Here is a 23,426-nt window from a genome sequence, read left to right as displayed (position 1 = left end):
TCCCTGAGTGCCATCAAATCCTCACAGCAGTGTTCTACACCTAGAGTACATCTCCTCTCAGGAGAGCAGAGTGTGCTCCTGCAGAGAGAAGAACACACTCCTGATTAACCCCTTCTGTACAGCAGAAATGCTGGGTGAGAGTGTGTAGTGATTTCAGGTTGAAGTTAAAGTACAGAGAGGGGTCTTTTAACGGTGCTGGGGGTGGGGTGGTTTGTGGGGGGGTCGTTATCTCTGGACAGTGAGTAAGAGTTTGAGCTAATGACTGACGGACTCAGAGCAGTGTGTAAACGTGTGGAAGTACCTCTCTTTAATAAACCACAGTCAAATACTTGTCCTTTAACATCATAATTCATACACTTTAGATAGTCTTTAGTTTATAGCTACCCACCGCTGTGTGTGTGTGTGTGTGTGTTCGTTCACTGCTCTCAATGAAGAAGAAGAAGAAACAACACCTTTATTGATTCCTCTGGGAATTTTCTTCTCTGCATTTGACCCCTCTGTGGCAGTGAGCACAAACACGCACCGGTGAGCCATTCCTCACACAAACTAGTGGCAGTGAACCCACCCACACACACACAGGTGTGGAACCCGCTGAAGGAATGTTAGGTATTTTCACTGAGGGCTGTGACCACCAGGGGGCGTCTTTCCCCGAGGCTGAAACTGCTGGAGATCATCAGGATGCTGGAGACGGATGTTGAGGACTGGTGTAAACTGAAGCAGCTGCAGATGACTCATTAGTGACTGACGGAACCCTGGGGGAGGAGAGAGCGCCCCCCAGAGCAGGAGCATGTGCTCTGTTCACAGCCGCAGGGAACAGGTTTATACAGACACTGCAGGAGTGTACACACTGACCAGTCTGTTTAGCTGTGTGTGTGTGTGTGGGGGGCGCTGGTGAGTTTTGGGGTTCCACTGTTCCAGAGCTGGGGGGTTATACCCCACTGAAAAAACACATAAAACAATAATAAATAAAAATGAAATAAAGGGCGGTAATTCACCCTCGGAGGCAGAAGGGGGCGCCGTTTGACTGTGAAAGAGAGGTCGGGTTTACACACGGACTGAGGCTAGATTAGATTAGTTTAGATTTAGATTAGTGAGAGGAGAGAAATGTGGTCAGAAATCTACACAGTTCAATTCTGTAAAATATACAGAAAATGAATGGCAGCTGGGTTTCAGCATGAAATACCACCATATTTAACACACACACACACACACACACACACAGTAATGTTTAACTGAGAGTGCGTCCAATTAACAACACATTGCCCAAACACTGACTTCAGAGAAATAAACCTCCTTAACTCTCACTGCAAATGTAAAAGAGTTTATTAAAGTAAAAGAGAGAGAGAGAGAGAGAGAGAGAGAGAGAGAGAGAGAGAAAGTGTGAGAGAGAGAGAGAGAGAGAGAGAGAGGGGTGGGTGTGTGAGAGAGAGGGGGGGGAGAGAGAGAGAGAGAAAGAAAGAAAGAAAGAGAGAGGGAGAGAGAGGTGGGTGAGAGAGAGAGAGAGAGAGAGAGAGATAGAGGAGGAGGAGGAGAAGGAGGAGACTGTACTTCACTAACTCCGAGAGGGCGGGGAACTGAGGAACGCAGTTTTCTCTGGATCTCTGAGGATGTCGGGGGTAGCCTCACAGCTGGCGAAGAAGCGCGCCCTGGCCGCGGGGTTCGGCACCAACGCGAACGCGGTGCGGTACCTGGGGCAGGATTTCTCCGCGCTGCGGGACGAGTGCCTGCGCCGGGGGCAGTTGTTTTGCGACAGCACCTTCCCCGCGGCCCCCGAGGTGCTGGGCTTCAACGAACTCGGCCCGCGCTCCTCCAAGACCCGGGGGATCCAGTGGAAACGACCCGGGGTGAGGCGCTCTTCTCTCTATAACTCTGCTCTGAGCGCAGGGAGGGGTGGGCTGGGCGTGAGTGTAGTTTTCTGAAGTTTGTTCGAGTTAAAAGCACTTCTCTGATGGATTAGACACACTCGGATCTTCAGGAACCCTCCACTCTTAAAGTACAGGGTTCTCCTGGGGCTTTAGCTCCGCGCTGAAAGCAGTTCTGTGTATCACCACAAAGGTTCTTCTGTTGAAATCAGCTGTTTTATAAGAGTGTAATAAGAGTTTTGTGAGTGTTAAAGGGCCGAGCCCGGCGCTGACTCTGTGCCAGACCCTGACTCACACTGAGGGCGTCCAGAGCGAGAGAGAACTAGGAAAACATGAGAAGTTGATTCAGTGTGTGCTGTGAACCTCAGGAACTGAACTGAAATGCTGTGGAGCAGCTGCACATGAGCTAGATCAGTGCTTCTCAAAGTGTGGTGCGTCTGAGCCTTTACCTTCACTGAGAAACTGAAGAATGAAGTTATGGAAAATCTAACAAGGTTTTAAAATAAGACTAGTTAGTGCCTCCCCTCCCCCCGTGGGCAGTGTCTGAAGCGGGGCACAGTGAAGCACACAGCCGCACGGTTCCCACACCCCGAGAGATTTCAGAAAAGAGGGTGTATTGCTGAAGCAGACGAGCTGTAAAAACTGGGAGAAGCTTGTTTATGTTTCACCGAGGAGGCGATAAACGTGGAGCAAGGTCCGAAACAAAATGGACGCTGAGTCTGATCTGTGTTTAAAACTGTCCCTTCCTCTGCACCACCACACTCCACCCGTCACTGCTGTGGTGAGAGGTAAATACATGCCTCGTTTACAATTATGATGTGTGTGTGTGTGTGTGTGTGTGATTAGAGTAGTACTCTGAGGTCTTCATTACAGTTGGTAACAAAGCAACTGAGAGCAGTGGAGGTGGAGGATTAAAACTCTGGTGCTGGACTGAGACCTGGAGAGGACAGGGTGTAGTGTCACAGAACACAAACAGCACACACACACACTAGGGATGAGCGGTATCCACATTTTTCTTACCATCTGAAAGTATTACCTCGGTACACAGTATCACCGTGGGGAGGGGGTGCTCCGTCACACTGCGCTGAGCCTTATGTCTGTGAGCACAAAGTGGAGTGAATTTAGCTAAACACAGCCCCAGAGCTCACACAGCTGCTGCTGGAGGATGAGAGTAGTTATAAAACAAGTGAAATAAGACGGTTCTACACCGTTTAGAAGCACAGCTGGTGCTAACAGACACTCGAGGTTTAACACACACCACAGCAGATTTTTCAGCGAACTGAGGCTCAACACACACACATTTAAAGGATAAAGCCATATCCCTGTGAGCAGCTCAAAGTCGAGTGAAGGATTTTCTGAGAGTTCCTGAGGGGACCTTGAGCAAGTCACTGAACCCCCAACTGCTCCCGGGGCGCTGGGGATTTCTGCTCTGTGAGTGTGTTCACAGCCCCCAGTGCACTTGTGTGTCTGTGTGTGTGTGTGTGTGTTGTGCGTCTGTGTGTGCGTCTGTGTGTGTGTGTCACACACACACACACACAGATACAGCCTCTGTTCTCACGGGAGAGCTTTACTCTAGATAAAACACTGCTGTGAGAATCTGATGGATTGGTTCCACTGTTCCACACACCAGAGGAACTCCATCGCTCCACACACCAGAGGAACCTGGTGATATCAGAATCATGTGCAGCTGCTCCAGAGCATCCTGTTCTGACAGAGTGTATTTCTGTGGAGATTGTGAACACTGTTATCAGTCCGAGCTGAAGCTGAACACAATTATTATTATATTTGGGCAAGCTTAGACACACACACACATACTGTTCTCTGACTGTGCTGTCTGTGCTGTTGCTGCAGGAGTTGGTGTCCAGTCCAGAGTTCATTGTTGGAGGAGCGACGAGGACGGACATCTGTCAGGGGAGTCTGGGTACGTCTTTAACCACAGCTTCACCTTCCACCATTTCACACTGACACTCAGCCTCAACATCAGCCTCAGTCTCAGCCTCAGTCTCAGCCTCAGCCTCAGCATCAGCCTCAGTCTCAGTCTCAGTCTCAGCCTCAGTCTCAGCCTCAGCATCAGCCTCAGCCTCAGCCTCAGTCTCAGCATCAGCATCAGCATCAGCATCGGTCTCGGTCTCAGTCTCAGTCTCAGTCTCAGCATCAGCATCGGTCTCGGTCTCGGTCTCGGTCTCAGTCTCAGTCTCAGCATCAGCATCAGCATCGGTCTCGGTCTCGGTCTCGGTCTCGGTCTCGGTCTCAGCATCAGCATCAGCATCGGTCTCGGTCTCGGTCTCGGTCTCGGTCTCGGTCTCAGCATCAGCCTCAGCCTCAGCCTCAGTCTCAGCCCCAGCACCAGCCTCAGTGTCATCCTCAGTATCAGAATCAGCATCAGCCTCAGTCTCAGCCTCAGCATCAGCATCAGTCTCTGCATCAGTCTCAGCATCAGCCTCAGTCTCAGCATCAGAATCAGCCTCAGTCTCAGCATCAGCATCAGCCTCAGTCTCAACACGAGAATCAGGCTGATGCTGAGGCTGAGGCTGATGCTGAGGCTGTGATCCCAGTGTTATTGCTGTGAACTTTCTGTGATTGAGAGTGTTCCAGCTCCCCCCCTGAGACGGAGAATTTCCTGTTAGGAGTCCTCGCTCCGCAGTGTTATTTCCTCATTTTGTCTCTGGATCTGGATCTGAGCCGAGTTTTAAATTAGAAAACTGGAATACTGAAATACACTCAACCCAGGAACAAACAATCAATATACAACATACACACCTCACACACACCTCACACACTCACCTCCACACACCTCACACACGCACCTCACACACACCTCCTCAAATTTACCGCCACACACACCTCCTCAAACTTACCGCCACACACACCTCACACACACACCTCACACACTCACCTCACACACTCACCTCACACACACACCTCACACACACACACCTCACACACACACCTCACACACACACCTCACACACACACCTCACACACACACCTAACACACTCACCTCACACACACACACCTAACACACTCACCTCACACACACACACCTAACACACTCACCTCACACACACACACCTAACACACTCACCTCACACACACACACCTAACACACTCACCTCACACACACTCCTAACACACTCACCTCACACACACACCTCACACACACACTTCACACACCTCATACACACCTCACACACACACTTCACACACCTCATACATACCTCACACACACCTCACACACTCACTTCCACACACACCTCACACACTCACCTCCACACACCCCTTCTCAAACTTACCTCCACACACACCTCTTGAAACTCACCTCTACACACAACTTACACACACACCTCCTCAAACTTACCTCCACACACACCTCACACACACCTCCACACACACACCTCCTGAAACTCACCTCCACACATAGTTCTCTTATTGTTCTCACTCTGTTCTCACATTTCTCCCTATGTTCTCTTTCTGTTCTTTCAGTTCTCTCACTGTTCTTCCTCTGTGCACTCTCTCTGTTCTCATTGTTTTCTCTCTGTTCTCACTACTCTCTCTATGTTCTCACTGTTTTCTCTCTGTTTTCACTATTCTCCCTCTGTCTTCACTCTGCTCTCTCTGTGTTCTCTCACTGTTCTCTCTCTGTTCTCACTCTGTTCTTTGTGTTCTCTCACTTTTCTCCCTGTTCTCTCACTGTTGTCTCTGTTCTCACTTTTCTCTCTGTGTTCCCTCTCTTCTATCTGTTTTCTCTGTTCACTCTGTTCTCTCAATATTCTCTCTCTGTTCTCATTTCTCTCTCTCTGTTCTCAGTGTTTTCGCTCTGTTCTCACTGTTTTTGCTCTGTTCTCAGTGTTCTCTCTCTGTTCTCACTGTTTTCTCTCTGTTTTCTCTCTGTTCTCACTGTTTTCTCTCTGTTCTCACTGTTTTCCTCTCTGTTCTCATTTTTCTCTCTCTGTTCTCACTGTTTTTGCTCTGTTCTCACTGTTTTCGCTCTGTTCTCACTGTTTTCGCTCTGTTCTCTCTGTTTTCTCTCTGTTCTCACTGTTTTCTCTCTGTTCTCACTGTTTTCTCTCTGTTCTCTATCTGTTCTCTCTGTTTTCACTGTTTTCTCTCTGTTCTCTCTGTTTTCACTGTTTTCTCTCTGTTCTCATTGTTCTGTCTCTGTTCTCTCTGTTTTCACTGTTCTCTCTCTGTTCTCTCTGTTTTCACTGTTTTCTCTCTGTTCTCATTGTTCTCTCTGTTCTCACTGTTTTCTCTCTGTTCTCACTGTTTTCTCTCTGTTCTCATTGTTCTGTCTCTGTTCTCACTGTTTTCTCTCTGTTCTCATTGTTCTGTCTCTGTTCTCACTGTTTTCTCTCTGTTCTCATTGTTCTGTCTCTGTTCTCTCTGTTTTCACTGTTTTCTCTCTGTTCTCATTGTTCTCTCTGTTCTCACTGTTTTCTCTCTGTTCTCACTGTTTTCTCTCTGTTCTCATTGTTCTCTCTCTGTTCTCACTGTTTTCTCTCTGTTCTCATTGTTCTGTCTCTGTTCTCACTGTTTTCTCTCTGTTCTCATTGTTCTGTCTCTGTTCTCTCTGTTTTCACTGTTTTCTCTCTGTTCTCTCTGTTCTCACTGTTTTCTCACTGTTCTCATTGTTCTCTCTATTCTCACTGTTTTCTCTCTGTTCTCTCTGTTCTCACTGTTTTCTCTCTGTTCTCATTTTTCTCTCTGTTCTCATTGTTCTCTCTCTGTTCTCACTGTTTTCTCTCTGTTCTCATTGTTCTGTCTCTGTTCTCTCTGTTCTCACTGTTTTCTCTCTGTTCTCATTGTTCTGTCTCTGTTCTCTCTGTTTTCACTGTTTTCTCTCTGTTTTCACTGTTTTCTCTCTGTTTTCACTGTTTTCTCTCTGTTCTCACTGTTTTTGCTCTGTTCTCACTGTTTTCTCTCTGTTCTCAGTGTTCTCTCTCTGTTCGATCTGTTCTCAATGTTTTCTCTCTGTTCTCACTGTTCTCTCTGTTCTCACTGTTTTATATATGTTCTCTCTGCTCTCACTGTTTTCTCTTTGTTCTCAGTGTTCTCTCTCTGTTCTCACTGTTTTCACTGTTCTCACTGTTTTCTCTCTGTTCTCATTGTTCTCTCTCTGTTCTCACTCTTTTCTCTCTGTTCGCACTGTTTTCTCTCTGTTCTCACTGTTTTCTCTCTGTTCTCATTGTTCTGTCTCTGTTCTCTCTGTTCTCACTGTTTTCTCTCTGTTCTCATTGTTCTGTCTCTGTTCTCTCTGTTTTCACTGTTTTCTCTCTGTTCTCTCTGTTCTCACTGTTTTCTCTCTGTTCTCATTGTTCTCTCTATTCTCACTGTTTTCTCTCTGTTCTCATTGTTCTGTCTCTGTTCTCTCTGTTCTCACTGTTTTCTCTCTTCTCATTTTTCTCTTTCTGTTCTCTCTGTTTTCACTGTTTTCTCTCTGTTCTCACTGTTTTCTCTCTGTTCTCACTGTTTTCTCTCTGTTCTCATTGTTTTCTCTCTGTTCTCACTGTTTTCTCTCTGTTCGCACTGTTTTCTCTCTGTTCTCATTTTTCTCTCTCTGTTCTCTCTGTTCTCACTGTTTTTGCTCTGTTCTCACTGTTTTCTCTCTGTTCTCACTGTTTTCTCTCTCTGTTCGCTCTGTTCTCAATGTTTTCTCTCTGTTCTCACTGTTCTCTCTCTGTTCTCTCTGTTCTCACTGTTTTCTATATGTTCTCTCTGCTCTCACTGTTTTCTCTTTGTTCTCAGTGTTCTCTCTCTGTTCTCACTGTTTTCACTGTTCTCACTGTTTTCTCTCTGTTCTCACTGTTTTCTCTCTGTTCTCATTGTTCTCTCTCTGTTCTCACTCTTTTCTCTCTGTTCGCACTGTTTTCTCTCTGTTCTCACTGTTTTTGCTCTGTTCTCACTGTTTTCTCTCTGTTCTCAGTGTTCTCACTGTTTTCTTTCTGTTCTCTCTATTCTCTACGTTCTCACTGTTTTCTATCTGTTCTCTCTGTTCTCAGTGTTCTCTCTCTGTTCTCACTGTTTTCACTGTTCTCTCTCTGTTCTCACTGTTCTCACTGTTTTCTCTCTGTTCTCAGTGTTCTCTCTGTTCTCACTGTTTTCTCTGTTCTCTCTGGTGGAGAGTATTAAAGGGCCGTGTTTTGTTCTGAAAGAGACGGTGAAGTCTCCAGATGTTGTGGGTGAAGGTTAAAACAATGAGACGTGTTAGAGCTTGACCCGTGAGTTCTGTGTTTAATAAACAGGCCCTGACCAGAGTCTCGGCTCCAACACAACGCCCTGTATTCTGTCCTTCACTGTGTGTGCCATAGCTGTTTATAACAGACTTGTCTCCATTTCTGTCTCTGTCTCTGTCTCCGTCTCCATCTCTCTCTCTGTCTCTGTCTCCAACTCCATCTCTGTCTCTGTCTCCATCTCTGTCTCTGTCATTGCCTCCGTCTCCGTCTCCATCTCTATCTCTGCCCTGTTTCTGTCTCTGTCTCTGTCTTTGTCTCCGTCTCCATCTCTGCTCTGTTTGTGCTCTGTCTCTGTCTCCATCTCTGTCTCTGCTCCGTTTCTGCTCTGTTTCTGTCTCTGTTCTGCCTAGGTCTTTGTCTCCATCTCTGCTCTGTCTCTGCTCCTTGTGTGATCTGTCTCTGCTCTGTCTCTGTCTCTGCTCTAGCTCTCTTTCTGCTCTGTCTCTGTTGCTGTCTCTGCTCCATCTCTGTCTCTGCTCCATCTCTGTCTCTGCTCCAGCTTTGTCTCTGCTCTATCTCTGCTGTAGTTCTGTCTTTGCTCTAGCTCTGTCTCTGTCTCTGCTCCGTCTCTGCTCCATCTCTGTCTCTGCTCTGTCTCTGTTCTAGCTCTGTCTCTTCTCCTTCTCTGCTCTAGTTCTGTCTCTGCTCCGTCTCTGTCTCTGCTGCTTGTGTGCTCTGTTTCTGCTCTGTCTCTGCAGGACATTGCTGTGGTTGTGTGTTTTCTGTGAGCAGTATTTTTTTCCAGAGGATCATGAGACCAAGGCGTGGTCTGAGACAGAGCAAGGGCTGTGAGTCACGCTGAAAGCTCCAGCTGTTTACAGAGGTTTCTCATTCCACTGCGGCCCTCCCTCTTTTAGCCGGAAGTTTTCGCTGTGTCTATGCAGAGTTTCACTCCTGCATCTGTAAATAACTCACAGCCTTTAGGGGAAGTTAAATCATTTCCTCATGCTCTCTCTCGCCTCATACACACTCTCTGAATCACACTTCTGCCCTTGTGAGCAGAGGGGACCTCTGAGGACGGGAGAGACCCTTTGCACTGTGAGGACGGTATCAGAGCTGTGCTGTGTGTGAGAGCACAGGGGCTGATTGTGGAGACTCTGTGGGAGAAACTGAAGCTCTGTGTACACTCCACGTCTGGAAGGAATTTACAGCTCACTGAGGGATTATGGGAAATGGAGTCCGCACAGGATGAATTAAAGGAAGAGTTAAAAAACTCCTTCTCCTTCTCCTCCTCCTTTTGCTCCTTCTCCTCCTTCTGCTCCGTCTGCAGTTTACAGTCGACCAGCTCCAACAATGGTCTATTTACAGCAGAAACCTCAGCACCTTCTGAGTCTCCACACCCCAGGCCCTTGTCACAGGACATAGTCATTTCAGAACTCAGGAGAAACTAAAGAGAAACCAGGAGAAATGAACCCTGTCTGCACTGATGTAAAACCCCATTTTCACTTTGTCACCCTCGTCCTCACGGTGAGTGCCGTCAGGACAGAGGTCTGAACTTTACAGATATTTCATCAGCTCAGTACAACTTTCATTCAGCAGTTCATTCACTCACCAACTCACTCACTCACACCTGTGGACACTCACTCTCTCACACCTGTGGACACTCACTCTCTCACACCTGTGGACACTCAGTCTCTCACACTTGTGAACACTCACTCTCTCACACCTGTGGACACTCACTCCCTCACACCTCACTATCTCACACCTGTGAACACTCACTCACTCACACCTCACTCTCTCACACCTGTGAACACTAACTCTCTCACACCTGTAAAGACTCACTATCTCACACCTGTAAAGACTCACTATCTCACACCTGTGAACACTAACTCTCTCACACCTGTGAACACTAACTTTCTCACACCTGTAAACACTCACTTTCTCACACCTGTGAACACTAACTTTCTCACACCTGTAAACACTCACTATCTCACACCTGTGAACACTCACTATCTCACACCTGTGAACACTCACTCTCTCACACCTCACTCACTCACACCTGTGAACACTCACTCTCTCACACTTGTGAACACTCACTCACTCACACCTCACTTTCTCACACCTGTGAACACTCACTATCTCACACCTGTGAACACTAACTTTCTCACACCTGTAAACACTCACTTTCTCACACCTGTGAACACTCACTATCTCACACCTGTGAACACTCACTCTCTCACACCTCACTCACTCACACCTGTGAACACTCACTCTCTCACACTTGTGAACACTCACTCTCTCACACCTCACTCACTCACACCTGTAAACACTCACTATCTCACACCTGTGAACACTCACTCTCTCACACCTCACTCACTCACACCTGTGAACACTCACTCTCTCACACCTGTGAACACTCACTCCCTCACACCTCACTTTCTCACACCTGTGAACACTCACTCTCTCACACCTGTAAACACTCACTATATCACACCTCACTCTCTCACACCTGTGGACACTCACTATCTCACACCTGTAAACACTCACTATCTCACACCTGTGAACACTCACTCTCTCACACCTCACTCACTCACACCTGTGAACACTCACTCTCTCACACCTGTGAACACTCACTCCCTCACACCTCACTTTCTCACACCTGTGAACACTCACTCACTCACACCTGTAAACACTCACTCTCTCACACCTGTAAACACTCACTATATCACACCTCACTCTCTCACACCTGTGGACACTCACTCACTCACACCTGTGGACACTCACTCACTCACACCTGTAAACACTCACTATCTCACACCTGTAAACACTCACTATCTCACACCTGTGAACACTCACTCTCTCACACTTGTGAACATTCACTCACTCACACCTCACTTTCTCACACCTGTGAACACTCACTCTCTCACACCTGTGGACACTCACACCTCACTCACTCTGTCCTCTCTCTGACCTGTCCTGTGTCTCTGGGTCCCCTCTCTGACCTGTCCTCTGTTTCAGTGTCCCCCCTCTGACCTGTTCTCTGTCTCAGTGTCCCCTTTCTGACCTGTTCTCTGTCTCAGTGTCCTCTCTCTGACCTGTCCTGCGTCTATGTGTCCTCAGGGGACTGTTGGCTCCTGGCAGCCATTGCGTCTCTGACGCTGAATGAGGATGTGCTGGGGCGGGTGGTCCCGTCGGATCAGGGCTTCGGAGAGAACTACGCTGGAATCTTCCATTTCCAGGTATGGGGTGTTCCCTCTGTATCTAACCACATTCCTAAAATTCCCTTCTGCAGGAGACTCAGGAGCAGACAGACACATGTCAGGCTTTAAAAAGCCTCTGAGATCAGACCTCAGTGTTGCCCCCTGCAGCCTGTGGGGAGCAGTGCTGCTCAGAGGGAACTCCCTGCTGGTGTGTGTTGTGTAAGAAGAGGAACGACTGTGGGCAGGGAGCGGTCAGTGGAAAGTTTTACTCTGGAAGCCGCTCTGAGTCAGATCAGGAACACCCTCACATTCCACAGGAAGTGTGTTTAGAACAAGAGAGTGTGTGTGTGTGTGTGTACACATTACACATACTCACACACACACACCGGTCGAGGACAGAGTGAATAAAGCATTCCGCTGGAGGGAGGTGGGGCAGTGGGCTCCTGTTGTGCTGCACACAACCGCGACCAAAATCATCTCATTCTCAAACGAATTATTCCGTAAAATTCAATTGACCTGTTATTGTCTTTATTTATCAATTACCACATAAAAAATGACATAAAACCTAACGGGGCTTTTTTGGACAGAATTGAGCCTCAGCCGAAGAAAATTAGATCGGGCAATAACTCCTATCATCCACAAGAGGTGGAGAACCTACTGGTGAGAACCTAATATTGCCCAAAATGTCCATAACACAATCCATGCAATGTATGTTTGTAATTAATATTCACAGAAAAACTCCAATGGAAAAAGGACAGTTCCAGCTTTTATATGTCACCCTCATCTTGTATCTGTTTATTAAAAATATTGTACCTTTATTTCATGTGCTACGCTTTGCTGCAGACAACACAGAATGAAGAAAATCTCCGGAGGAAACCCACACAGACACAGGGAGAACACACCACACTCCTCACAGACAGTCACCCGGAGGAAACCCACACAGACACAGGGAGAACACACCACACTCCTCACAGACAGTCACCCGGAGGAAACCCACACAGACACAGAGAGAACACACCACACTCCTCACAGACAGTCACCTGGAGGAAACCCACGCAGACACAGGGAGAACACACCACACTCCTCACAGACAGTGACCCAGAGGAAACCCACGCAGACACAGAGAGAACACACCACACTCCTCACAGACAGTCACCCAGAGGAAACCCACGCAGACACAGAGAGAACACACCACACTTCTCACAGACTGTCATCTGGAGGAAACCCATGCAGACACAGAGAGAACACACTACGCTCCTCACAGACAGTCACCCGGAGGAAACCCATGCAGACACAGAGAGAACACACCACACTCCTCACAGACAGTCATCTGGAGGAAACCCATGCAGACACAGGGAGAACACACTACGCTCCTCACAGACAGTCACCCTGAGGAAACCCACGCAGACACAGAGAGAACACACCACGCTCCTCACAGACAGTCACCCGGAGGAAACCCACGCAGACACAGAGAGAACACACCACACTCCTCACAGACAGTCACCCGGAGGAAACCCACACAGACACAGGGAGAACACACCACACTCCTCACAGTCACCCGGAGGAAACCCACACAGGCACAGGGAGAACACACCACATTCCTCACAGTCACCCGGAGGAAACCCACACAGACACAGGGAGAACACACCACACTACTCACAGACAGTCACCCGGAGGAAACCCACACAGACACAGGGAGAACACACCACACTCCTCACAGACAGTCACCCGGAGGAAACCCACACAGACACAGGGAGAACACACCACACTCCTCACAGACAGTCACCCGGAGGAAACCCACACAGACACAGGGAGAACACACCACACTCCTCACAGACAGTCACCCGGAGGAAACCCACACAGACACAGAGAGAACACACCACACTCCTCACAGACAGTCACCCGGAGGAAACCCACGCAGACACAGGGAGAACACACCACACTCCTCACAGACAGTGACCCAGAGGAAACCCACGCAGACACAGAGAGAACACACCACACTCCTCACAGACAGTCACCCAGAGGAAACCCACGCAGACACAGAGAGAACACACCACACTTCTCACAGACTGTCACCCGGAGGAAACCCACGCAGACACAGAGAGAACACACCACACTCCTCACAGACAGTCACCCGGAGGAACCCCACGCAGACACAGAGAGAACACACCACACTTCTCACAGACAGTCATCTGGAGGAAACCCATGCAGACACAGGGAGAGCACACTACGCTCCTCACAGACAGTCACCCGGAGGAAACCCACGCAGACACAGAGAGAACACACCACACTCCTCACAGACAGTCACCCGGAGGAAACCCACACAGACACAGGGAGAACACACCACACTCCTCACAGACAGTCACCCGGAGGAAACCCACACAGACACAGAGAGAACACACCACACTCCTCACAGACAGTCACCCGGAGGAAACCCACGCAGACACAGGGAGAACACACCACACTCCTCACAGACAGTGACCCAGAGGAAACCCACGCAGACACAGAGAGAACACACCACACTCCTCACAGACAGTCACCCAGAGGAAACCCACGCAGACACAGAGAGAACACACCACACTTCTCACAGACTGTCACCCGGAGGAAACCCACGCAGACACAGAGAGAACACACCACACTCCTCACAGACAGTCACCCGGAGGAACCCCACGCAGACACAGAGAGAACACACCACACTTCTCACAGACAGTCATCTGGAGGAAACCCATGCAGACACAGGGAGAGCACACTACGCTCCTCACAGACAGTCACCCGGAGGAAACCCACGCAGACACAGAGAGAACACACCACACTCCTCACAGACAGTCACCCGGAGGAAACCCACACAGACACAGGGAGAACACACCACACTCCTCACAGTCACCCGGAGGAAACCCACACAGACACAGGGAGAACACACCACACTCCTCACAGACAGTCACCCGGAGGAAACCCACACAGGCACAGGGAGAACACACCACACTCCTCACAGACAGTCACTCGGAGCGGGACTAGAACCCACAACCTCCAGGACCCTGGAGCTGTGACAGAAACACTTCATGCTGCTCCACTGTGACGCCCTCAATAACAGGTCAATTGGATTTTACTAAATAATTTGTTTGAGAATGAGATGATTTTGGCCGCAGCTGCGTGCAGCACCAAAGGAGCCCACTGCCCCACCTCCAGCTGAATGCTCAGTTAAAAAGGAGTCTGCCTTTATTCACGCTCTCCTCGAACTGAACTAATTATGTTTCAGTCAATTAACACATGGTTGTAGTGTAAATAAGGAATGGACAGGAGAGAGCAGACGTGTGATAGTCTCTGTCATGTCTAAACTGAGGGAACCGATTATTAAATTGAGGCAATGAATTACCAATTTGAGGGAATGAATTAAATCGCTAAATAATATTTTTCCACCATGAGACTTTAAGGGCTCAGTACATCCTCAAATGGAGTTACTGTCGATTTTAATGTTCCCCTCGCGTCCAGTTTTTTTTTCGGACTGCGCTCAGGTTTTGAAATGGATTTGACTGTTTGGGGGCGGGGCCAAGGCCATTGCTCTCAGTGAATGCAGATGTGTCCTGCTTCTGTGACTGCCCCCCTCAGGCTGTAGAAGCCCCTACACACTGATAATGTATGAGTGACTGGGTGAGTGTGTGAGAGACTGGGTGAGTGTGTTGGTGTGTGTGTGTGAGTGAGTGACTGGGTGAGTGTGAGTGAACATGTGTGTGTGTGTGAGTGAGTGGGTGAGTGTGTTGGTGTGTGTGTGTGTGTGAGTGACTGGGTGAGTGTGTGAGTGACTGGGTGAGCGTGTTGGTGTGTGTGTGAGTGAGTGACTGGGTGAGTGTGAGTGACTGGGTGAGCGTGTTGGTGTGTGTGTGTGTGAGTGACTGGGTGAGTGAATGTCTGACTGACTGGGTGAGTGTTGGAGTGACTGTGTGAGTGAATGACTGGGTGAGTGTGAGTGACTGGGTGAGCGTGTTGGTGTGTGTGTGAGTGAGTGACTGGGTGAGTGTGAGTGACTGGGTGAGCGTGTTGGTGTGTGTGTGTGTGAGTGACTGGGTGAGTGAATGTCTGACTGACTGGGTGAGTGTTGGAGTGACTGTGTGAGTGAATGTGAGTTTGTGTGAGTATGTGAGTGACTGGGTGAGTGTTTGAGGGAATGTGTGAGTGTGTCGTGCCCTGTATTGGACTGGTGCCCCCTCCAGGGTGTGTGTCTGCCCTGCGCCCAGTGACTCCTGGTGTCCAGTGGTTGAGCGGAGACCTGTGTCTGTGGGAGTGAACCGTGCCTGACCCATCCTTAGTCCACTGACACGGTCCAGACCCTTTTAGAGAGGCGCCGTCCTGAACTGAGCCCAGGCGTCCAGATGTGCTGCGACTGAGTGAAAGCAGTTGTCTATGTGGATCTTTATGGAACCTTCTCCATGTTCTCCACAGTTCTGGCAGTTTGGGGAGTGGGTGGATGTGGTCATTGACGACCGACTGCCCACGAGGGACGGAGAACTGCTGTTTGTCCACTCTGCCACGGGCTCTGAGTTCTGGAGCGCTCTGCTGGAGAAGGCCTATGCCAAGTGAGTGTGTGTGTGTGTGTGTGTGTGTGTGTGTGTGTGTGTGTGTGTGTGTGTGTGTGTGTGTGTGTGTGTGTGTGCGCGCGTGTGTGCGTGCGTGTGTGTGTGTGTGTGTGTGTGTGCGTGTGTGTGTGCGTGTGTGCGTGCGTGTGTGCGTGCGTGCGTGCGTGCGTGCGTGCGTGCGCGTGTGTGTGTGTGCATGCGTGTGTGTTTAATGCTGGGATGTGCTCTGTGTCTGAGGTTGAACGGCTGCTATGAGGCTCTCTCCGGGGGCTCCACCACTGAGGGCTTTGAGGACTTTACTGGGGGCATCGCAGAGATGTATGAGCTCCGAACGGCTCCTCGTGAGATGTTCAACATCATCCGGAAAGCTCTGGACTCCGGAGCGCTCCTCGGATGCTCCATAGATGTACAGACCTTTCTATTACATTAACACACACAGATATGGGTCAGCGGGGACAGATGTGGGTCAGTGGAGAGACAGGTGTGGGTAAGGGGACAGATGTGGGTCAGTGGAGACAGATGTGGGTCAGTGGAGACAGATGTGGGTCAGTGGAGAGACAGGTGTGGGTCAGTGGAGACAGGTGTGGGTCAGTGGAGACAAGTGTGGGTCAGTGGAGACAGATGTGGGTCAGTGGAGAGACAGGTGTAGGTCAGTGGACAGACAGATGTGGGTCAGTGGAGAGACGGGTGTGGGTCAGTGGAGAGACGGGTGTGGGTCAGTGGAGAGACGAGTGTGGGTCAGTGGAGACAGGTGTGGGTCAGTGGAGACAGGTGTGGATCAGTGGAGACAGGTGTGGGTCAGTGGTTACAGGTGTGGGTCAGTGGAGACAGATGTTAGTCAGTGGAGAGACAGGTGTGGGTCAGTGAAGACAGATGTGGGTCAGTGGAGACAGATGTGGGTCAGTGGAGACAGATGTGGGTCAGTGGAGACAGGTGTGGGTCAGTGGAGACAGGTGTGGGTCAGTGGAGACAGATGCGGGTCCGTGGGGAGACAGATGTGGGTCCATGGGGAGACAGGTGTGGGTCCATGGGGAGACAGATGTGGGTCCGTGGGGAGACAGATGTGGGTCAGTGGAGACAGATGTGGGTCAGTGGTTACAGGTGTGGGTCAGTGGTTACAGATGTTAGTCAGTGGAGAGACAGGTGTGGGTCAGTGGAGACAGGTGTGGGTCAGTGGAGACAGGTGTGGGTCAGTGGAGACAGATGCGGGTCAGTGGAGGGACAGATGTGGGTCCGTGGGGAGACAGATGTGGGTCCGTGGGGAGACAGGTGTGGGTCAGTGTGGAGACAGATGTGGGTCAGTGGAGAGACTGATGTGGGTCCGTGGGGAGACAGGTGTGGGTCAGTGTGGAGACAGGTGTGGGTCAGTGGAGACAGATGTGGGTCAATGGAGACAGGTGTGGGTCAGTGCAGAGACAGATGTTAGTCAGTGGAGAGACAGATGTGGGTCAGTGGAGACAGATGTGGGTTAGTGGAGACAGATGTGGGTCAATGGAGACAGGTGTGGGTCAGTGGAGACAGATGTTAGTCAGAGGAGAGACAGGTGTGGGTCAGTGGAGAGACAGATGTTAGTCAGTGGAGAGACAGGTGTGGGTCAGTGGAGACAGGTGTGGGTCAGTGGAGACAGGTGTGGGTCCGTGGGGAGACAGGTGTGGGTCAGTGGAGACAGATGTGGGTCAGTGGAGACAGATGTGGGTTAGTGGAGACAGATGCGGGTCAGTGGAGAGACAGGTGTGGTTCAGTGGAGACAGGTGTGGGTCAGTGGAGAGACAGATGTGGGTCAGTGGAGACAGATGTGGGTCAGTGGAGAGACAGTTGTAGTTCAGTAGAGACTGATGTGGGTCAGTGGAGAGACAGGTGTGGTTCAGTAGAGACAGATGTGGTTCAGTGGAGAGACAGGTGTGGTTCAGTCGAGAGACAGTTGTGGGTCAGTGGAGGGACAGTTGTGGGTCAGTGGAGGGACAGTTGTGGGTCAGTGGAGAGACAGGTGTGGTTCAGTAGAGACAGATGTGGTTCAGTGGAGAGACAGGTGTGGTTCAGTGGAGAGACAGTTGTGGGTCAGTGGAGAGACAGTTGTGGGTCAGTGGAGAGACAGTTGTGGGTCAGTGGAGGGACAGTTGTGGGTCAGTGGAGAGACAGGTGTGGTTCAGTAGAGACAGATGTGGTTCAGTGGAGAGACAGATGTGGGTCAGTGGAGGGACAGGTGTGGGTCAGTGGAGAGACAGGTGTGGGTCAGTGGAGAGACAGGTGTGGGTCAGTGGAGAGACAGGTGTGGGTCAGTGGTGTGTCCTGTAACGCCGTGTCCTTGTCTGCGCAGATCACCAGTGCAGCCGACTCAGAGGCCGTGACATCCCAGAAGCTGGTGAAGGGACACGCGTACTCAGTGACCGGAGCCATCGAGGTTCTGATTCTGGTTCTGTTTCTCTGCAGACTCTGACAGTGGTTCTGAATGGGAATTCTGGTTCTGACTCTGAACTCTGTGGTGTTACAGGTGAATTACCGCGGCCGAAAGGAGAAGCTCATCCGAATCAGGAACCCCTGGGGTCAGGTGGAGTGGACCGGAGCCTGGAGTGACAAGTAAGTGACACTCTGTATCTGTTACTTTAGTGTAATCTCTGTGTGTTCTGTGTATAACGTGTGTGTTCTGTGTGTATTCTTCTGCAGTTCATCTGAGTGGAACCAGGTGGACTCATCAGAGCGGGAGAACGTGAAAGCTGATGATGGAGAGTTCTGGTGAGGAGATCCACACTCATTCCTCTCAGAACATTTCAGATCTGTTCACTTTACATTAACTTTACTACACTTTCACTCACTGACCGATTCCTCACTTCACCACTTCACCACCGTCAGCGTCCACTAATTACACTGCATTTCCTAAGTCTGTGGAACAGTGGAACTGTGTTCTCTGGAGTGATGGGGTTCCTCTGGTGTGTGGAACAGTGGAACTGTGTTCTCTGGAGTGATGGGGTTCCTCTGGTGTGTGGAACAGTGGAACTGTGTTCTCTGGAGTGATGGAGTTCCTCTGGTGTGTGGAACAGTGGAACTGTGTTCTCTGGAGTGATGGGGATCCTCTGGTGTGTGGAACAGTGGAACTGTGTTCTCTGGAGTGATGGGGTTCCTCTGGTGTGTGGAACTGTGTTCTCTGGAGTGATGGGGTTCCTCTGGTGTGTGGAACAGTGGAACTGTGTTCTCTGGAGTGATGGGGATCCTCTGGTGTGTGGAACAGTGGAACTGTGTTCTCTGGAGTGATGGGGTTCCTCTGGTGTGTGGAACAGTGGAACTGTGTTCTCTGGAGTGATGGAGTTCCTCTGGTGTGTGGAACAGTGGAACTGTGTTCTCTGGAGTGATGGGGATCCTCTGGTGTGTGGAACAGTGGAACTGTGTTCTCTGGAGTGATGGGGTTCCTCTGGTGTGTGGAACAGTGGAACTGTGTTCTCTGGAGTGATGGGGTTCCTCTGGTGTGTGGAACAGTGGAACTGTGTTCTCTGGAGTGATGGGGTTCCTCTGGTGTGTGGAACAGTGGAACTGTGTTCTCTGGAGTGATGGGGTTCCTCTGGTGTGTGGAACAGTGGAACTGTGTTCTCTGGAGTGATGGGGTTCCTCTGGTGTGTGGAACAGTGGAACTGTGTTCTCTGGAGTGATGGGGTTCCTCTGGTGTGTGGAACTGTGTTCTCTGGAGTGATGGGGTTCCTCTGGTGTGTGGAACAGTGGAACTGTGTTCTCTGGAGTGATGGGGTTCCTCTGGTGTGTGGAACAGTGGAACTGTGTTCTCTGGAGTGATGGAGTTCCTCTGGTGTGTGGAACAGTGGAACTGTGTTCTCTGGAGTGATGGGGATCCTCTGGTGTGTGGAACTGTGTTCTCTGGAGTGATGGGGTTCCTCTGGTGTGTGGAACAGTGGAACTGTGTTCTCTGGAGTGATGGGGTTCCTCTGGTGTGTGGAACAGTGGAACTGTGTTCTCTGGAGTGATGGGGTTCCTCTGGTGTGTGGAACTGTGTTCTCTGGAGTGATGGGGTTCCTCTGGTGTGTGGAACAGTGGAACTGTGTTCTCTGGAGTGATGGAGTTCCTCTGGTGTGTGGAACAGTGGAACTGTGTTCTCTGGAGTGATGGGGATCCTCTGGTGTGTGGAACAGTGGAACTGTGTTCTCTGGAGTGATGGGGTTCCTCTGGTGTGTGGAACAGTGGAACTGTGTTCTCTGGAGTGATGGGGTTCCTCTGGTGTGTGGAACAGTGGAACTGTGTTCTCTGGAGTGATGGAGTTCCTCTGGTGTGTGGAACAGTGGAACTGTGTTCTCTGGAGTGATGGGGTTCCTCTGGTGTGTGGAACAGTGGAACTGTGTTCTCTGGAGTGATGGGGTTCCTCTGGTGTGTGGAACTGTGTTCTCTGGAGTGATGGGGTTCCTCTGGTGTGTGGAACAGTGGAACTGTGTTCTCTGGAGTGATGGGGTTCCTCTGGTGTGTGGAACAGTGGAACTGTGTTCTCTGGAGTGATGGGGTTCCTCTGGTGTGTGGAACTGTGTTCTCTGGAGTGATGGGGTTCCTCTGGTGTGTGGAACAGTGGAACTGTGTTCTCTGGAGTGATGGAGTTCCTCTGGTGTGTGGAACAGTGGAACTGTGTTCTCTGGAGTGATGGGGATCCTCTGGTGTGTGGAACTGTGTTCTCTGGAGTGATGGGGTTCCTCTGGTGTGTGGAACAGTGGAACTGTGTTCTCTGGAGTGATGGGGTTCCTCTGGTGTGTGGAACAGTGGAACTGTGTTCTCTGGAGTGATGGGGTTCCTCTGGTGTGTGGAACTGTGTTCTCTGGAGTGATGGGGTTCCTCTGGTGTGTGGAACAGTGGAACTGTGTTCTCTGGAGTGATGGAGTTCCTCTGGTGTGTGGAACAGTGGAACTGTGTTCTCTGGAGTGATGGGGATCCTCTGGTGTGTGGAACAGTGGAACTGTGTTCTCTGGAGTGATGGGGTTCCTCTGGTGTGTGGAACAGTGGAACTGTGTTCTCTGGAGTGATGGGGTTCCTCTGGTGTGTGGAACAGTGGAACTGTGTTCTCTGGAGTGATGGAGTTCCTCTGGTGTGTGGAACAGTGGAACTGTGTTCTCTGGAGTGATGGGGTTCCTCTGGTGTGTGGAACAGTGGAACTGTGTTCTCTGGAGTGATGGGGTTCCTCTGGTGTGTGGAACTGTGTTCTCTGGAGTGATGGGGTTCCTCTGGTGTGTGGAACAGTGGAACTGTGTTCTCTGGAGTGATGGGGTTCCTCTGGTGTGTGGAACAGTGGAACTGTGTTCTCTGGAGTGATGGGGTTCCTCTGGTGTGTGGAACTGTGTTCTCTGGAGTGATGGGGTTCCTCTGGTGTGTGGAACAGTGGAACTGTGTTCTCTGGAGTGATGGAGTTCCTCTGGTGTGTGGAACAGTGGAACTGTGTTCTCTGGAGTGATGGGGATCCTCTGGTGTGTGGAACTGTGTTCTCTGGAGTGATGGGGTTCCTCTGGTGTGTGGAACTGTGTTCTCTGGAGTGATGGGGTTCCTCTGGTGTGTGGAACAGTGGAACTGTGTTCTCTGGAGTGATGGGGTTCCTCTGGTGTGTGGAACTGTGTTCTCTGGAGTGATGGGGTTCCTCTGGTGTGTGGAACAGTGGAACTGTGTTCTCTGGAGTGATGGAGTTCCTCTGGTGTGTGGAACAGTGGAACTGTGTTCTCTGGAGTGATGGGGATCCTCTGGTGTGTGGAACAGTGGAACTGTGTTCTCTGGAGTGATGGGGTTCCTCTGGTGTGTGGAACAGTGGAACTGTGTTCTCTGGAGTGATGGGGTTCCTCTGGTGTGTGGAACAGTGGAACTGTGTTCTCTGGAGTGATGGAGTTCCTCTGGTGTGTGGAACAGTGGAACTGTGTTCTCTGGAGTGATGGGGTTCCTCTGGTGTGTGGAACAGTGGAACTGTGTTCTCTGGAGTGATGGGGTTCCTCTGGTGTGTGGAACTGTGTTCTCTGGAGTGATGGGGTTCCTCTGGTGTGTGGAACAGTGGAACTGTGTTCTCTGGAGTGATGGAGTTCCTCTGGTGTGTGGAACAGTGGAACTGTGTTCTCTGGAGTGATGGGGATCCTCTGGTGTGTGGAACAGTGGAACTGTGTTCTCTGGAGTGATGGGGTTCCTCTGGTGTGTGGAACAGTGGAACTGTGTTCTCTGGAGTGATGGAGTTCCTCTGGTGTGTGGAACAGTGGAACTGTGTTCTCTGGAGTGATGGGGTTCCTCTGGTGTGTGGAACAGTGGAACTGTGTTCTCTGGAGTGATGGGGTTCCTCTGGTGTGTGGAACTGTGTTCTCTGGAGTGATGGGGTTCCTCTGGTGTGTGGAACTGTGTTCTCTGGAGTGATGGAGTTCCTCTGGTGTGTGGAACAGTGGAACTGTGTTCTCTGGAGTGATGGGGATCCTCTGGTGTGTGGAACAGTGGAACTGTGTTCTCTGGAGTGATGGGGTTCCTCTGGTGTGTGGAACAGTGGAACTGTGTTCTCTGGAGTGATGGGGTTCCTCTGGTGTGTGGAACAGTGGAACTGTGTTCTCTGGAGTGATGGGGTTCCTCTGGTGTGTGGAACTGTGTTCTCTGGAGTGATGGGGTTCCTCTGGTGTGTGGAACAGTGGAACTGTGTTCTCTGGAGTGATGGAGTTCCTCTGGTGTGTGGAACAGTGGAACTGTGTTCTCTGGAGTGATGGGGATCCTCTGGTGTGTGGAACAGTGGAACTGTGTTCTCTGGAGTGATGGGGTTCCTCTGGTGTGTGGAACAGTGGAACTGTGTTCTCTGGAGTGATGGGGTTCCTCTGGTGTGTGGAACAGTGGAACTGTGTTCTCTGGAGTGATGGGGTTCCTCTGGTGTGTGGAACAGTGGAACTGTGTTCTCTGGAGTGATGGGGTTCCTCTGGTGTGTGGAACAGTGGAACTGTGTTCTCTAGAGTGTGGGGGTGGTGCAGAGCAGGATCTGTTTCTGATTAAATGGCCAGTGAGTGTAAGCAGAAGGTGGATGTCCTCCTCATTGTCTCTCTGTGTGTGTGTGTGTGTGTGTGTTCAGGATGTCGTTCTCAGAGTTTACGCGGCACTATACCCGTGTGGAGATCTGCACTCTGACTCCAGACACACTGCTGTCTGACTCCGTGAAGCACTGGAGCGTCTGTAAATTCGATGGCAGTTGGAGACGGGGCTCGACGGCGGGAGGCTGCAGGAACAACCCCTGTGAGGATCCCCCCAACTGCACTAACCACCCCCTTCCCTCCCTTCTGCCCCAGAACACAGGAACACACTCACATTTACACCACACACCACAGGGCACAGCAGGGTTCCAGACCCAGCACGGGCAGGATCCTGGGGGTTAAAGGGTAAATGGTCATATGAAAGATGACGTTTCGTCTTAAGAACATCAGTAGATCAGAGACTAAACCAGAGCTGGAGAAACTGATCCATGCTTTTATTTCTAGCAGTGATTACTGTAATGGTCTCTGAACTGGACTTCCACAAAAGACCATTAAACAGCTTCAGCTGATTCAGAACACAGCCCCAGAGTCTCCCTCGGAGCAAAAGGAGAGACACGTCCCCCCCGTTCTTAAATCCTTCCACTGGAGACCGGTCTGTTACAGAGT

General features: G+C 50.4%; 1 protein-coding gene across 1 annotated transcript in view; it reads left to right on the top strand.

Annotated features, from left to right (window-relative positions):
- Positions 1 to 1,556: 1,556 nt before the first annotated feature.
- The window catches only part of capn2a (calpain 2, (m/II) large subunit a), a gene marked incomplete at its 3' end in the record, with an annotated part of 26,869 nt that continues 4,999 nt past the window's right edge, over positions 1,557 to 23,426 (top strand). Inside the window, exons 1-9 of the mRNA XM_066679162.1 lie at positions 1,557 to 1,844; positions 3,714 to 3,783; positions 11,157 to 11,275; positions 15,674 to 15,807; positions 16,045 to 16,213; positions 18,125 to 18,208; positions 18,299 to 18,384; positions 18,472 to 18,540; positions 22,862 to 23,022. Coding sequence (XP_066535259.1) covers positions 1,608 to 1,844; positions 3,714 to 3,783; positions 11,157 to 11,275; positions 15,674 to 15,807; positions 16,045 to 16,213; positions 18,125 to 18,208; positions 18,299 to 18,384; positions 18,472 to 18,540; positions 22,862 to 23,022 — 1,129 coding nt within the window. The remainder of the gene's footprint in view (positions 1,845 to 3,713; positions 3,784 to 11,156; positions 11,276 to 15,673; positions 15,808 to 16,044; positions 16,214 to 18,124; positions 18,209 to 18,298; positions 18,385 to 18,471; positions 18,541 to 22,861; positions 23,023 to 23,426) is intronic.

Source organism: Hoplias malabaricus, chromosome 8 (assembly GCF_029633855.1).
Source record: "Hoplias malabaricus isolate fHopMal1 chromosome 8, fHopMal1.hap1, whole genome shotgun sequence".
Taxonomy (NCBI): Eukaryota; Metazoa; Chordata; class Actinopteri; order Characiformes; family Erythrinidae; genus Hoplias; species Hoplias malabaricus.
Note: the sequence above shows the minus strand (reverse complement) of the source record. Positions and strands in the feature narration are given on the sequence as shown.